At 36.9% G+C, this 12,690-nt stretch overlaps 1 protein-coding gene and 1 long non-coding RNA gene across 2 annotated transcripts; one reads left to right on the top strand and one right to left on the bottom strand.

Moving 5' to 3' along the window:
- Positions 1-1,705: 1,705 nt before the first annotated feature.
- LOC113115053 (polymeric immunoglobulin receptor-like) lies at positions 1,706-5,301 on the bottom strand. The gene is made up of 7 exons (XM_026282342.1): positions 5,046-5,301; positions 4,649-4,951; positions 3,757-4,092; positions 3,613-3,651; positions 3,219-3,521; positions 2,835-3,134; positions 1,706-1,968 (listed from the first exon to the last, which is right to left on the bottom strand). The coding sequence occupies exons 1-7, from the start codon at positions 5,095-5,097 to the stop codon at positions 1,934-1,936; spliced, it is 1,368 nt and encodes a 455-aa protein (XP_026138127.1). The 5' UTR covers positions 5,098-5,301; the 3' UTR covers positions 1,706-1,933.
- A 4,821-nt stretch (positions 5,302-10,122) lies between these two features.
- LOC113037660 (uncharacterized) lies at positions 10,123-10,992 on the top strand. Its single transcript, XR_003275165.1, has 4 exons — positions 10,123-10,277; positions 10,481-10,531; positions 10,794-10,825; positions 10,910-10,992. It is a non-coding gene; the product is annotated as an uncharacterized LOC113037660 (long non-coding RNA).
- Positions 10,993-12,690: the final 1,698 nt, after the last annotated feature.

The following is a 12,690-nucleotide window of genomic DNA, read 5'->3' as shown; positions in this document are numbered from 1 at the left end:
ACTGGTGGATGCCTCAGAAATTGAGTAGATGTATTCATTAACACAGGTACTTATTTTAATTGAATATTGGAGTATTTGAAGTTTGCTTAATTGTTTTTAATTCTAATATTTTAAAGGGGCAATCATGAATTGTATTTTCTTTGTTTTACAGATGATGCATGATTGCCGTTTACTTTTATCTAAAATATTGGTGGCTTAATGTTGGGTAACAAGATATGACTTTACACTATGATGAAGTGACTTGAAGTTATTGTGGGACTGTGATTTCTGTTTTTGTTTTTTTTGTTTTAACCAACCAAGGACAAAGAGGTTCCCATCCTTGTGCGCATGGTTGACTCTCTTAAGGTGATGGGGCACAATTTGTAGTGGTTTGAGTCAAGTGCGTGTTGGTTTTCAATTACACTTGTAGTGTTATTGGTTTTGTGCTGTGATTGAATGTATTCTTCGCAGTGGAATTGGCATTGTATGGGATTGGAACCCTATGGTCTGTAGTGGGTTAAACCTTTTTGTTGTTTTCGTTTCTTTGTCTCTTACCATTCGTGTGTAATAAATTTGTTTGTGCTTGCAAGGAAACACACTGTGGTTGTTGCCCTTCTTTTACACCTTCCCCATTACTTGTAAGGCGTGGGGAGGGTTACATATGCATACTACAATCTCGCACTGAAAAATAATATTAGTAATCGGGCTGTTCTTGGGAGATTGACGAGCGCATGTTTGTGGCAAAACAATTCAGTTTTGAACTGTGGAATAGATGTAATCTCACTACAAAAATTAAAACAATTGTTAAACCCATTCATAATTTAGCTTGAAGTGTTGAAAATGTAAAAGACACGATAGCCCTAGCGGCCGAAAATATATAGCATCCGTAGTGGTTTGTACTCCCATTATGAATGGGAAACGGTTTAGGGCCGTTTAGATGAAAGGGCGGCCGCGGCCAGCATTTTACCATTTTTAGCTATTTGTCAGAATAAAAAACAGCAGCTAGGCCTTTAACCTACGTAAAGAAGCAAAACATGCGCGTTCATATGGGAAATCATATTTAATAAACAATACAACCAACCATTAAAAACCAGTTCAACTGTTAATAAATCACTATAAAAGAAATACAGCATTTCCTGTTGTTTTGTGTTATTTGCAGAAAGGATAGCTTCTGCCAACATTTAAAATATATAGACTAATACACAACAAAGCATTTTGTGTGTGTGTGTGTGTGTGTGGTTATTATAATATTTGAAATATATATATATATATATATATATATATATATATATATATATATATATATATATATATATATATATATTTACTTATGAATAATAACAACCATATTTTGGAGTTCAAATTGTTTTCTTTACATTGAAACCATTTTTCTTCCTCCATTGAAGAGATTTTGTAATTTCAGTGGTACTTTCTGGTAAAATAAAATAATCTGACCTGTATGACATCAAGTACTTTAACTAAGAAAAATTACCTTAATGACCGATTTTTCATAAGTTTCTGTTCTGGCAGACTGATGCTTATCAAATCAAGAAAAGTTAGCGAAATAATACACTTAAACATTGAAGCCTGCTCGCATATTTCAGCACATGAAGGAAAAGGTTTTCTAGAAAGCTGTACAACCAAATCACACACAATATATTTCAGCATCTCTCCCAGCAGTGACCTATAGATATCACCAGATGGTCAGTAACTCGATAAAACTGAATTATGTTTCAAAGTTTTTTTTATTTTCTTTTTTTTTATTTTTTAAATCCAAAAAGTAGTTGTTGATTTCTGACACCAGATATTTATAGAATAGCAAGAAATGGCACCGCTGAGAAGATGAAAACAACAACATAAGCAAAAATATTACACAGTAATGTTAGTTTGGCATTATGTGTTCACTGCTGTAATCAGAATGAACCTCGTCCTGACTGAAGGGCACTGTATTGCATCACTGAGAGACTTCATGCTTCTGACAGAAGAAACCTAAAATCACACAGAGGTATTATCACAGAGAAAGTGAGTACATGACATTCATCTACAAATATTCATACACATCCATACATCTGACATGTCATAATATCACTTTAAACTCATACTGACTGCATTAAAACATTTGCTTTCTGCACTTTACTAAACTAAAACACAAAAGCAATAGTCAGCATTATTTTCTGTTTTACTTTAACACAAAAAGTGCTCTGTGGTTTAAAGCTAGAGTGAAAATAACTGCACACAAATAAGCCTGACGCTGCAGACTTCACCACAGCATGCTGCTTTAATTAAAGGGACATTACACCAAAACACATAAATTCTGTCATTAACCTCATGTCTTTTCAAACTTGTTTGACTTTATTGAGAACAAAAGAAGGTATTTTGAAGAGTATTGGCAATGACCCCGCATTGACTTTCATAGCATGGCCAAAAAACATTTATCAAAATAACCCTCAAAATAACCCCCCCCCCCCCCCCCACCAACTGAGCCTGGTTTCTCCCAAGGTTTTTTCGGTTCCTTGCCGCTGTCGCCTCTGGCTTGCTAAGTTGGGGTCACTTCATCTACAGCGATATCGTTGACTTGATTGCAAATAAAAACAGACACTATTTAAACTGAACAGAGATGACATAACTGAATTCAATGATGAACTGCCTTTAACTATCATTTTTCATTATTGAGACACTGTTTTCCTAATGAATGTTGATCAGTGCTTTGACGCATTGTATTTTGTTTAAAGCGCTATATAAATAAAGGTGACTTGACTTGACTTCTTCTGTGTTCCTCTGAAGAAAGACAGTAATTTGAGAAGATTGCATTATACTGTGCTCAGTATTGGCAACAAATGAAAGCCTCTTTTTACCTGTGGTCACATGTAGCTGAACCTCAGTGAAGATGAAGGATCCAGAACTCTCCTCTGCACACCAGTATTTCCCAGAATCCTCTGCTCTCAGATCGCTGATGTTCACAGTAAAGACTCCAGCAGAGGTTTCTTCAGTCAGAGAGAATCTGCTGTTTATTCTGTTATTTGATGAAACACGAACTCCGTCTATGAAGCAGATATTAGGCTGATCTCCTCTGCAGAAAAACCTCAGTGTTTGATTCCTGAAGTATTTACAGCTGATGGACACTGATCCTCCGACAGACGCTTCACGAGTGACGACTGAAGAAAACAACATTAAATATGATGAGAAAGATTACAGGAAGAGCAGAAACACTGAGATTCTTCCCAAATAAACCTCCTCACCTTTCTTCATGACGATCATGAGCTCAATGGAAACGTTAAACGTGTCTTTCACTAAACACCAGTATTTCCCAGCATCCTCTGCTCTCAGGTCAGTCATGTTCACAGTGAAGAGACTGAGTTCAGTGTCATTCTTTACTGAAATCTTTGTGTTTTTATCATGATCTTCATCTGATTGATAGTTCTTCAGATCATCTGGAGTCAAACACTTTCCTTTGCACAGATGCTTTACTTCTGCTGAATAGTTTTCATCATAAGAGCATTTGATCTGGACTGAATCTCCTTCACGCTTGACCACTGGAGGCTCTGACAGTCAAAGAGAAGAGAGAACTCTTCATACACTCTACAATACATGCATTTATTATTGAACTGCGTGGTTTGTGGTTACTGTACACACTGGATGAAGTCAGCGGAGGTTTACTGGAAGTTAACTGACCTGCAACACAAGATTTATTCATTACTTTATTACATTATCAGGAGGGGTTAATGTTTCTTATTCAGCACTGTAAGGATGTTATAATCAAAATGAAGCTAAACTCACCAGAAACATTCAGATGAATCTCTTTAATGAAGGCGATGTATGTCCTCTTTTTTGAAGATCCGTATATCTCCACTCCACACAGATAAACTCCATCATCTGCTGCAGAAATGTTTCTGATGGTCACGTTAAAATGATCTTTGTGACTGTCAGACAGGTTGAACTTCTCCTCAGATGATTGTGATGTCTGTGAGCTGTTCAGCACAAGCACAGGATCTCTGTTCACTCTGTACAAGAGTTTGGTGTGTGTTTGAAACATATGATTATATTCACAGTGGAAAGTGACTGTTTGTCCTTTATATGCAGTCTGGAGAACTGACGTCCCACAAGAAGAAGAGGCTGAAAATGATTTCAACAAAATCATTGTGACACCCACTCAAATCTTAAAGTGTTAATAGTATTATTAAAGGTGCACTGGGGAACTTTGGCCTCTCTATCGCCATCTCTGTTTGAAACAGAAAGTGTGACTTTCCTTGCAGAGTTATTCATGTAAACATGGGTTGTGTTTGTTTTTAGGTCTATGTACTGTAGGATCACCTGTGATCAAATCATGAGCCATATCTGTCATCCTACTGTACATCAATATTGACAGAAAACGTTTGTACTACAAGGCAAATATCTAGAAGAAAATGTCTTTTGCACAAGTAACGTTTATAGTAGATGGGTCTTCTTTGCATGGTCTCTCAAATAACACTGACATAAAACTGGCATTTGTCAGCTCAGATTATTAATCATTATTAATACTGTTGTGAATTATTATAATGCATTGAGGCAGCTTGAACACTTATTTATGAATTTGCTAAATTATTATGTTTTTCTAGTAGTGCACCTTTAAACAGTACTATAATAAAAAACATAATACTTAATGTAGTAGGTAATAAAGTATCATACTCACTTCTGTTCACCACTAATTTAACATCATGACTCCATGTCTGATTGTTTCCACATGTATATTCCCCATCATCCTCTCTGCTGAGGTTCCTGATGAACACTGTGAAGAATCTGCTGTCTTCATCGTCATACAGAGAGAATCTCCCTTTATAAACCCAGCTGCGCTGAGTCTCAGTACTGATGCCCGTCCTACAGTCTCTGTCTCTGCAGAAATACTTTCCTTTATGCTGATCATTAGGCTTGTATGTGCACTTGAACATTACACTCTCTCCAGTGCAGCCGGTCACTTTGAAACAGAGGACCTGACCTGACAAACACAAGTTCATTTGCTCTGGGTTATTATATATGGTCAGTAAGGTTAATGTAATGTAATATTTGACCCGGAGCAGTAAAGGACTGACCTGAGATCAGACAGAGCGTGATGATTGTGAAGATGATGATGGTGGCCGTCATTCTGGATTGACTTCAGTCTCACTGATATTCAGAGAAAAACCAGATCAGATCACAGTCCAGAGAAAGAAAGAACTGACAAATACCTTCAATGCAATGTATGAATGTAAATTATGGCTAAAAGTACATCCTCCTCTCAAATTTCTGCTTCCTCTTTCTCTGAACGGTTCCAGCCATGAACAGGGCGTTAAGTGTGATTAAATGTGTGAAAGACTCTGCAAACATGCAGAGAAACATACTGTATAAGCATATAAACATATTAATAGCAATTTTAAGTGTTAAATGAACACTGCTCAGAGCACACATGTCTAGTGATGTTCAGTTCTTTAACAAATCGTTCTTTTGAGCCAGTTCTTAAGTAACCGGTCGAGCAGATACACAATTAAAACTGAATAGAATATAATGCTTTATTAATAATTTTTTAATGAGTTGTTTTAATGCATTAGGCAACTGTTTTCTTCCATTTCTTCACTTAAAACAATGAGGAGCAGCATATTTTCCTGAAATAAAGAGCAGGAAAAGTGTATGCTTTGCAATGTAGAAAATAAAATTACAGTTTCATAAAAGTTGAAATGGCACACATCAGACACATTAGCCTACTGCGGTGTCATTTATCAACTGTATGACAGATAATTATCAACAATAATTGTCTTGTCATGCTATATAAATTAAAACAATACTGATACAACCTTTCATTTCCTTTCTCATACTCAATCAGAGTATGTATGGGGCGGGGCTACACATGCAGACACGCCCCAGGTGCAGCCCCGCCTCGATCTGCAGGCTGCAGACGGGTGCTTCTCCAGTTTGCCGAGGATTACAGAAGATTTCAACATTAAAGGTCCTGTTTTTCGTGCTTTTTGAAGCTTTGATTGTGTTTACAGTGTGCAATCTAACATGTGTTCATGTTTCACGTGTAAAAAAACAGTATTTTTCACACAATTCACCTATCTGTATACTGCTGTTTTCACTGTCATAAAAACGGGCTGATGACTTCCTTGTTCTATAAAGTCCCTCCTTCAGAAATACGTAACGAGTTCTGTTTGGGCCAGCGGTTCCTGTGTTGTGATTCGACAGCAGCTGACCACGCGCGGCCCTCCCCCAAACGTGATTGGACTTTATTTTTGAGAAGCAAGTGGGCAGGATTTGTTTTGAAAACTGCTGGAGATGTACTTATAATCGCAGGATTTTTTTTATACTGACAAGATGCTCTTGAAAATCGCATTCAATTTTTTTGGACAGCCCTAACATCTAGTTAACAAAGCTAAACAGCGTTGCCCTTTGTGTAATAAGTTACAGAAACTGTTAAACGCACCAACTTAAGTAATAAAATACACTTACCGGTTGTGGTCCATAAACAACGCCTTCTCCAGACAAAAAGGGAACTGCTCCATCTTTCAGGAATAATCTTTGTGCGACTCCGGCATTAAACTGATTGAGATTGAGGAAGATGTCCTCAGCAAAATGTGCTGCACATAGTTTTACATGTGGATTATAATTTTCGGGAACTGAGTTAAACATAAATTGTAACCATTAGTCTCCAAGCACAGCGTCCCTGGGAAGCCCAAACAAAGATGATTGGACTCCGAGATGAAAATAACAGCGTTTCAAAGACATGGCGACAAACACAAACACAATTCTTCCTCTTTCTCTGTCAGAGCGCAACAAGACCATGCCACGCCCCCTGTTTGTGAATTCATGTGGGCGGAGGTTAGTCAAAAAACTGTTCTAGTGACGTCATTCCTGCAGGAACTAGAGGGCTGTAGTCTGAACGGGTCGTTTTTTGTAGGCGAATTCTGTTAAATCAAATATCTCGCTTGGCATTGAACTTTGAGCTTTAGAATTTTACAGATATTATTTATACTCTAACAACAACAACATTACACACTAACTAAAGTTTAAAACACAGGATCACAAAGAACGGGACCTTTCACTGCAGATGCAAAAGTGATGTGGAACATTATTTTGTAGCATTAATTCAATTGGCATCTCAGTCTTGGTTTGCTAATGACCTGAAAGACTACTGCCCTGTCAAATTTGACATCGATAGCTCTGTGAGTTTTTTTTTTTTCTCTCTCTTTTCTTTTTTCTTTCTGTTGGTGTATATATTCAGCATGAACACTAGGTGTGGATGTTTGGCAGCTATTGGGCTGCAATATAACTGCACTACAAAGAACAGCTTTATAGCAAATACAAAAATACAAGAAATGTGTGGCTATATTCTGGAAATGAGATCTACACACAAACACAAATGACTGCACATGTTTGCAAGCAATTTTATTAGCACAATTCACTTTTAATTAGCAGTTCGCATAATGGAGTTAACCTGGGCAAAGCTGTTGTCCTCTACAAAAGATTTATGTTTCAAATGAAACGTTTAAATGTGCTAACATATTAACAAATTAGATGTAAATTTTATTGCATTTAAGTAAATTGAAACTTTGTATTTAGAGTGACAAAGATATATTATTATTATTTAAGAACATAATATTAATAATGAAAATATCTCTAAGTTCAATTTAAACAGAAGAAACTGCAGTCATGTGATCACATTTTCATATAAGGAGAGTTAACCTGAGCACTCGTGTTCTGTCAGTCCTTCATCATCAATCATCTAGATCAAGAAAGAGCAAGAGAGAGATGAGCGCTACAAATAAATGTGTTCGCTGAGCATTTAAAACAGAAAAAAGAGGACTCAACAATCTGAGAAAACAGAGACAAGAAAAGGTAGAAGAATCATATCAATAATCGACACTCCACGTCTGAAGGATTCAAAAAGAAAGGAAAATTAAGTGCAGACTGAAATAAAGAAGTGTGTGAACATGTCCTCTCCTGGTCCTCATGTGTTCCTGCTGGTCATCAGACTGGACGAATAATACACAGAGGAAAAGAAGAAGACCGTGAAATGGATTCTGGGGAACTTTGGAGAAGAAGCTGCTCGCCACACCATCGTTCTGTTCACTCACGCAGATTCACTGAGGAATAGACCACTGAAGGATCACATAGAGGACAGTCCAGATCTACAGTTAATAATCCGCTGTGGTGGCAGATATCATGCATTCCACAATGAGGACAAAGCCAATCAAACTCAAGTCAACAAACTGAAGATGGATAAAATGGTGCATAGAAATTAAGGGAGCAACTCTGGTAGCAGCAGAAAGAAGTAAAGTAGAAGCTGTATTATTAACAATAGTAGCACACTTAAAAATTGTGCCGTTAAATAACAGTAGGGGTGCCACTGAAGTACTGTTAATTTACAGCTCTCAACCATTAATTTACAACTCTTTTATTTTTTCAAGTGTTTTACCATATTTCATCCATGAATATTAACTCCACTCCCACTGCTTCAAACAAAATGCGAGGTATTTAAATCGATTTTGAATGTGCTTGTTCATTTTACTTACGGTTTTGATTTAACGGTTGCGTGAACTCTTGGCGGTGCCGATGAAATACATTCATTGTGTCAGATGTCCTGCAACTAATCCTCATTTGATGTTCTTTATTTATCACTTACAGAAGTAAATATCTAAATATCCAGATGTGCACATTAACATTATCATGAGTAAGTGATAGTGAGTTCACTTGCTGATTCCTGCAGAGGTTTGATGGTATTCAGGAGTCAGACCAAACCTGTGCCACAATACGAGTATATTCTCTGAGCTTTCTATGAGTTTGTGAATGTTGATCTGTGTGAAGAGATCTTTCTTTTAAAAGAAGCAGCACAACAAGACAAACAGGTTTTCAGCCCAGGCTGCATTTTTACAGTTACCAAAAGTTAGACAGAGCTGCGAATGTAAGTCCAAGATCCCTTTCCAGTGAATCTTCATCTTTTTCTAAAGGATTGTCACTGAAGGTATGAAATTAACTTGAACTCAAGGGTTTTTTTATCGGTTGAGCATGCATATTTACATTTTTATATGTGGTTACAGCAAACGTTACAGCAAAGTTTTGAAATATCCTAATTCATGGAGTGAAAACAATTTTACTATGCTTTGAAATAAAGGCTATAGAATGTAAAGCTCTTTAGACAGATTTGATCTAAATGTACTATTAAAAAGATGATGACATTTTACCTTCATCTTAATAAAGTACTGCAGCATATAAAGCCTGATTTAACTTAGCAAATGTGCATTTTCTTGTTTCACGAGTTCACCCTTACATCTAATCTGAAGGCGAATAGTAGGGATATTTTGACATGCTGTCCAGGGGGAGGGGTCCGGGCCCGGAGCACAGCCCGAACCAAAATAACTCCCCCTATCCCTAATTTGGGATAAATAGATTAGAAGTGAGGAGTTGGGGTGGAGGAGGGATGCCGAAAAACTGTCGTGGGACAGGAGGTAGGAAGGCTAAATAAATATATGCTTGTGTGCTATTTAAGATGATTAGCTAAACGAGATGCACCTCTGCCAAATTGGATGATTATCTGATCGTGCTCCTCCCGAACTTTGTTAATAAAACCACATTTTGTGTTCACATACTTGACCTTCATGACAGATTACAGGTTTGATAATATTCTATAATTTACAGATTACAATATTTTAACAATATTTCAATTTTACTTTTTTTTCTGTAATAACTGGAACTCTTTCAAATGCACCCTGAACTGGGCATAATTTTGTGTATATATGTTGTGTACAGAAATCAGCTTTAAATAGCACCAAGCAACATTGCAGCAGCATTTCTTGAACAGTGTCGTGCCTCTCTCTGATTGTTTTCAACGTAGTTTCTTTACAAAATGCAAAGTTAATAAAATCATAATGATTGTTTGCGAATGTATTTCATCATCATTTTAACTGCATTACATTCTAATTTGATATTTAGTGCCACATTTTTCAGTCTGGTGCATGTCATTGTGTCTGTTTTAAATGTATGTCTTCTCCTGCACAGAAACATCAATGATAAAAGATGGCGCCTGTTGATGAACTGCTTCTGAAGACTCTGGATGATCTGGACTCAAACAAACTACACAGGTTTTAAATGGCTCTTAAAGAAGAACCATGCCTCTGTTTCAACTGCTGATACTGAGAACGCAGAATGTATGACCATAACAAGGTCAATTTGAAAAGAGTTATTATTCAATATATAAGATGCTGTGTTTTTTAACGTCTAGAGCAACAGTCCTGCAGTGCTGAGACGAAATTATGATTTCCAGTTTTGAAGAGCTTTTCACTTACAGTTCCAAGGTAGGAACATTTGGATTTACATCTTTAATAACATTTTATAACAAGGTTAAATTTGTTAACATGGTACTAATAATTATAGACATTTCTAAAGCATTTACTAGTCTAAGTTTATGTCGATTTCAACATTTCTGCATTACGAGAAGAAGAGATTGTGTCTGTTAACATGAACTTATGATGAAAAATGCTTCCAAAATCCACTGCAGTGCTGAGAAGAAATTACGATTTCCAGTTTTGAAGAGTTTTCCACCTCCAAGGTAGGAACGTTTACATTGATATTTTCGCAAACACTTTACAATACGTTAAGTTTTCTGACAGGAGATAGCTTAACATCCAACTTAATTCATCTTGAGAAGCATGTAATCAACCTGAGCTAGCATGAACACACCGTTAGTTAATGACGTTAACTAATGGGACCTTATTGCATTTGTTATACAGCAACTTGCTACATGCTATATATTCAGTACACACTCAATATGCCACTGATACGTTACCTTTATTGTGCTTGTTCCTCTACAGTATAAATGGCTGAGATATTGAGATTAAACAGTGTAGGTTTAAAAACACACACAGACACATTTCCAGTGTTTAGCCAAAGTACTTTAGAGCTTTAAATGCTCTCTTCTTGTGTTCAGATGCCTGTGATCTCACGCTGGATCCAAACACGGTTCATCCGAACCTCTTGCTGTCTGAGAGGAACCGCAAGGCGACGCACGTGAAGAGATCGTCAGCCGTATCGGGATCATCCGGAGAGATTCGACTGGCAGCCGCAGGTTCTGAGTGTTCAGAGTCTGACTGGACGCTGTTACTGGGAGACTGAATGGAGCACGAGGATGTGGGTTGAGATAGCAGTGACCTATAAAGGAACCAGGTATAAAGGAGCTGACAATGACTTTTTGTTCAGCAGAAATGCACGCTCTTGGTGCTGAAGTGTTCTCGTTACCAATATCTTGCCTATCACAATAATCATATGACTAATATACCAGCCCCTTCTCAATCTAACAGAGTAGGAGTGTATCTGGACGTGTCGGCCGGCTCTCTGTCCTTCTACAGCATCTCTGACACACACACACTCACACACACACATTCAACACCACATTCACTGAACCCCTCTACGCTGGGTTTCTGCTTCAGTCAGACTGTTCAGTGTCTCTGTGTGAGATCTAACAGACGCTGTTTGGACGGCCTTTATACAAATGATGACCCCTATCTTGTGTGACCCTGGAGATACTGAGACTTATACATCATCTGAAGCTGAATAAATCCTCTCTCCATTAATGTGTGGTTTGTTAGGAGGACAATATTTGAAAATCTGGAATCTGAGCGAGCAAAAAATCTAAATATTGAAAAAATTTGCCCAAATGAAGTTCTTAGCAATGCATATTACTAATTTAAAATTAGGTTTTGGTTTATAAATTGTAGGAAATTTATAAAATATCTTCATGGAACATGATCTTTACTAATATCATAATGATTTTTGGCATAAAATAAAAATCTATAATTTTGACCCATACAGTGTTTTTTTAGCTATTGCTACAAATATACCCCAGAGACTTAACACTGCTTTTGAGCTCCAGGGCACATCTGTTATACTTTCAACATTTGGTAATATGTTAAGGAGATAGTTCACCCTTATGGAAGTCAATGGGCAATCATAAACTTTCTTTCAAATATCTTCTTTTGTGTTCAACGGAGGAAAGTAAGTGAGGTGTTTCAAGACTTTACCTTCCATCATGAACTATAACTTTGTTTCTATGATAATGAGAGTAAGACAAGAGTTCACATCACGTTCAAATCATTTGTTCTCTTGCTGTTTCTGTATGTCAGATTACCTAAAGCTGAAAAAACATGCTCATGTACTTAACGGTGTACAATTGTTATGTTAAATTTATTACAATTGTTATGAAATCTGCATTCAAGTGAAGGTAAAATAGCAATGCATCACTCTGATTTGCTAATGGTTAATGATTGTGTCCATGTCACATCAAAACATTTTAAACTCAATACACTTAATTTTATTAAAATCCAAGTTTCTCTGAAGTTTTTGCTTTTAACACTGAAATTGCAAAGCTTATTGTGTGTGATTTGCACACTGTCCATCTGTAATACTATAACTATTACCTGTGTGAAGTGAATATATAAAGACTGAAATGACAGAGACGTCTCAGTATCACAGTGTTGACCGCAGTAAAAGTGCTGTGAGTCAGTAACACCTGGAGAAAACATCTGTTCTCAAAGAATGAGCCGAATGTGAAAACCTCTCCAAAACTAGTCTTAATAATCACACACTGATACCCTGAATCATGCTCTGTCTTTTACAGTTGTGTGGTTTACCTCGTAAAACCCATTTCAGTGATATCCATCAGGCAGTAGAGACATTTTTTTGCAAAAAAAGATCGTAAAGCACCTTTATGTT

The sequence above is a fragment of the Carassius auratus genome, chromosome 1 (assembly GCF_003368295.1).
Source record: "Carassius auratus strain Wakin chromosome 1, ASM336829v1, whole genome shotgun sequence".
NCBI classification, from domain to species: domain Eukaryota; kingdom Metazoa; phylum Chordata; class Actinopteri; order Cypriniformes; family Cyprinidae; genus Carassius; species Carassius auratus.
Note: the sequence above shows the minus strand (reverse complement) of the source record. Positions and strands in the feature narration are given on the sequence as shown.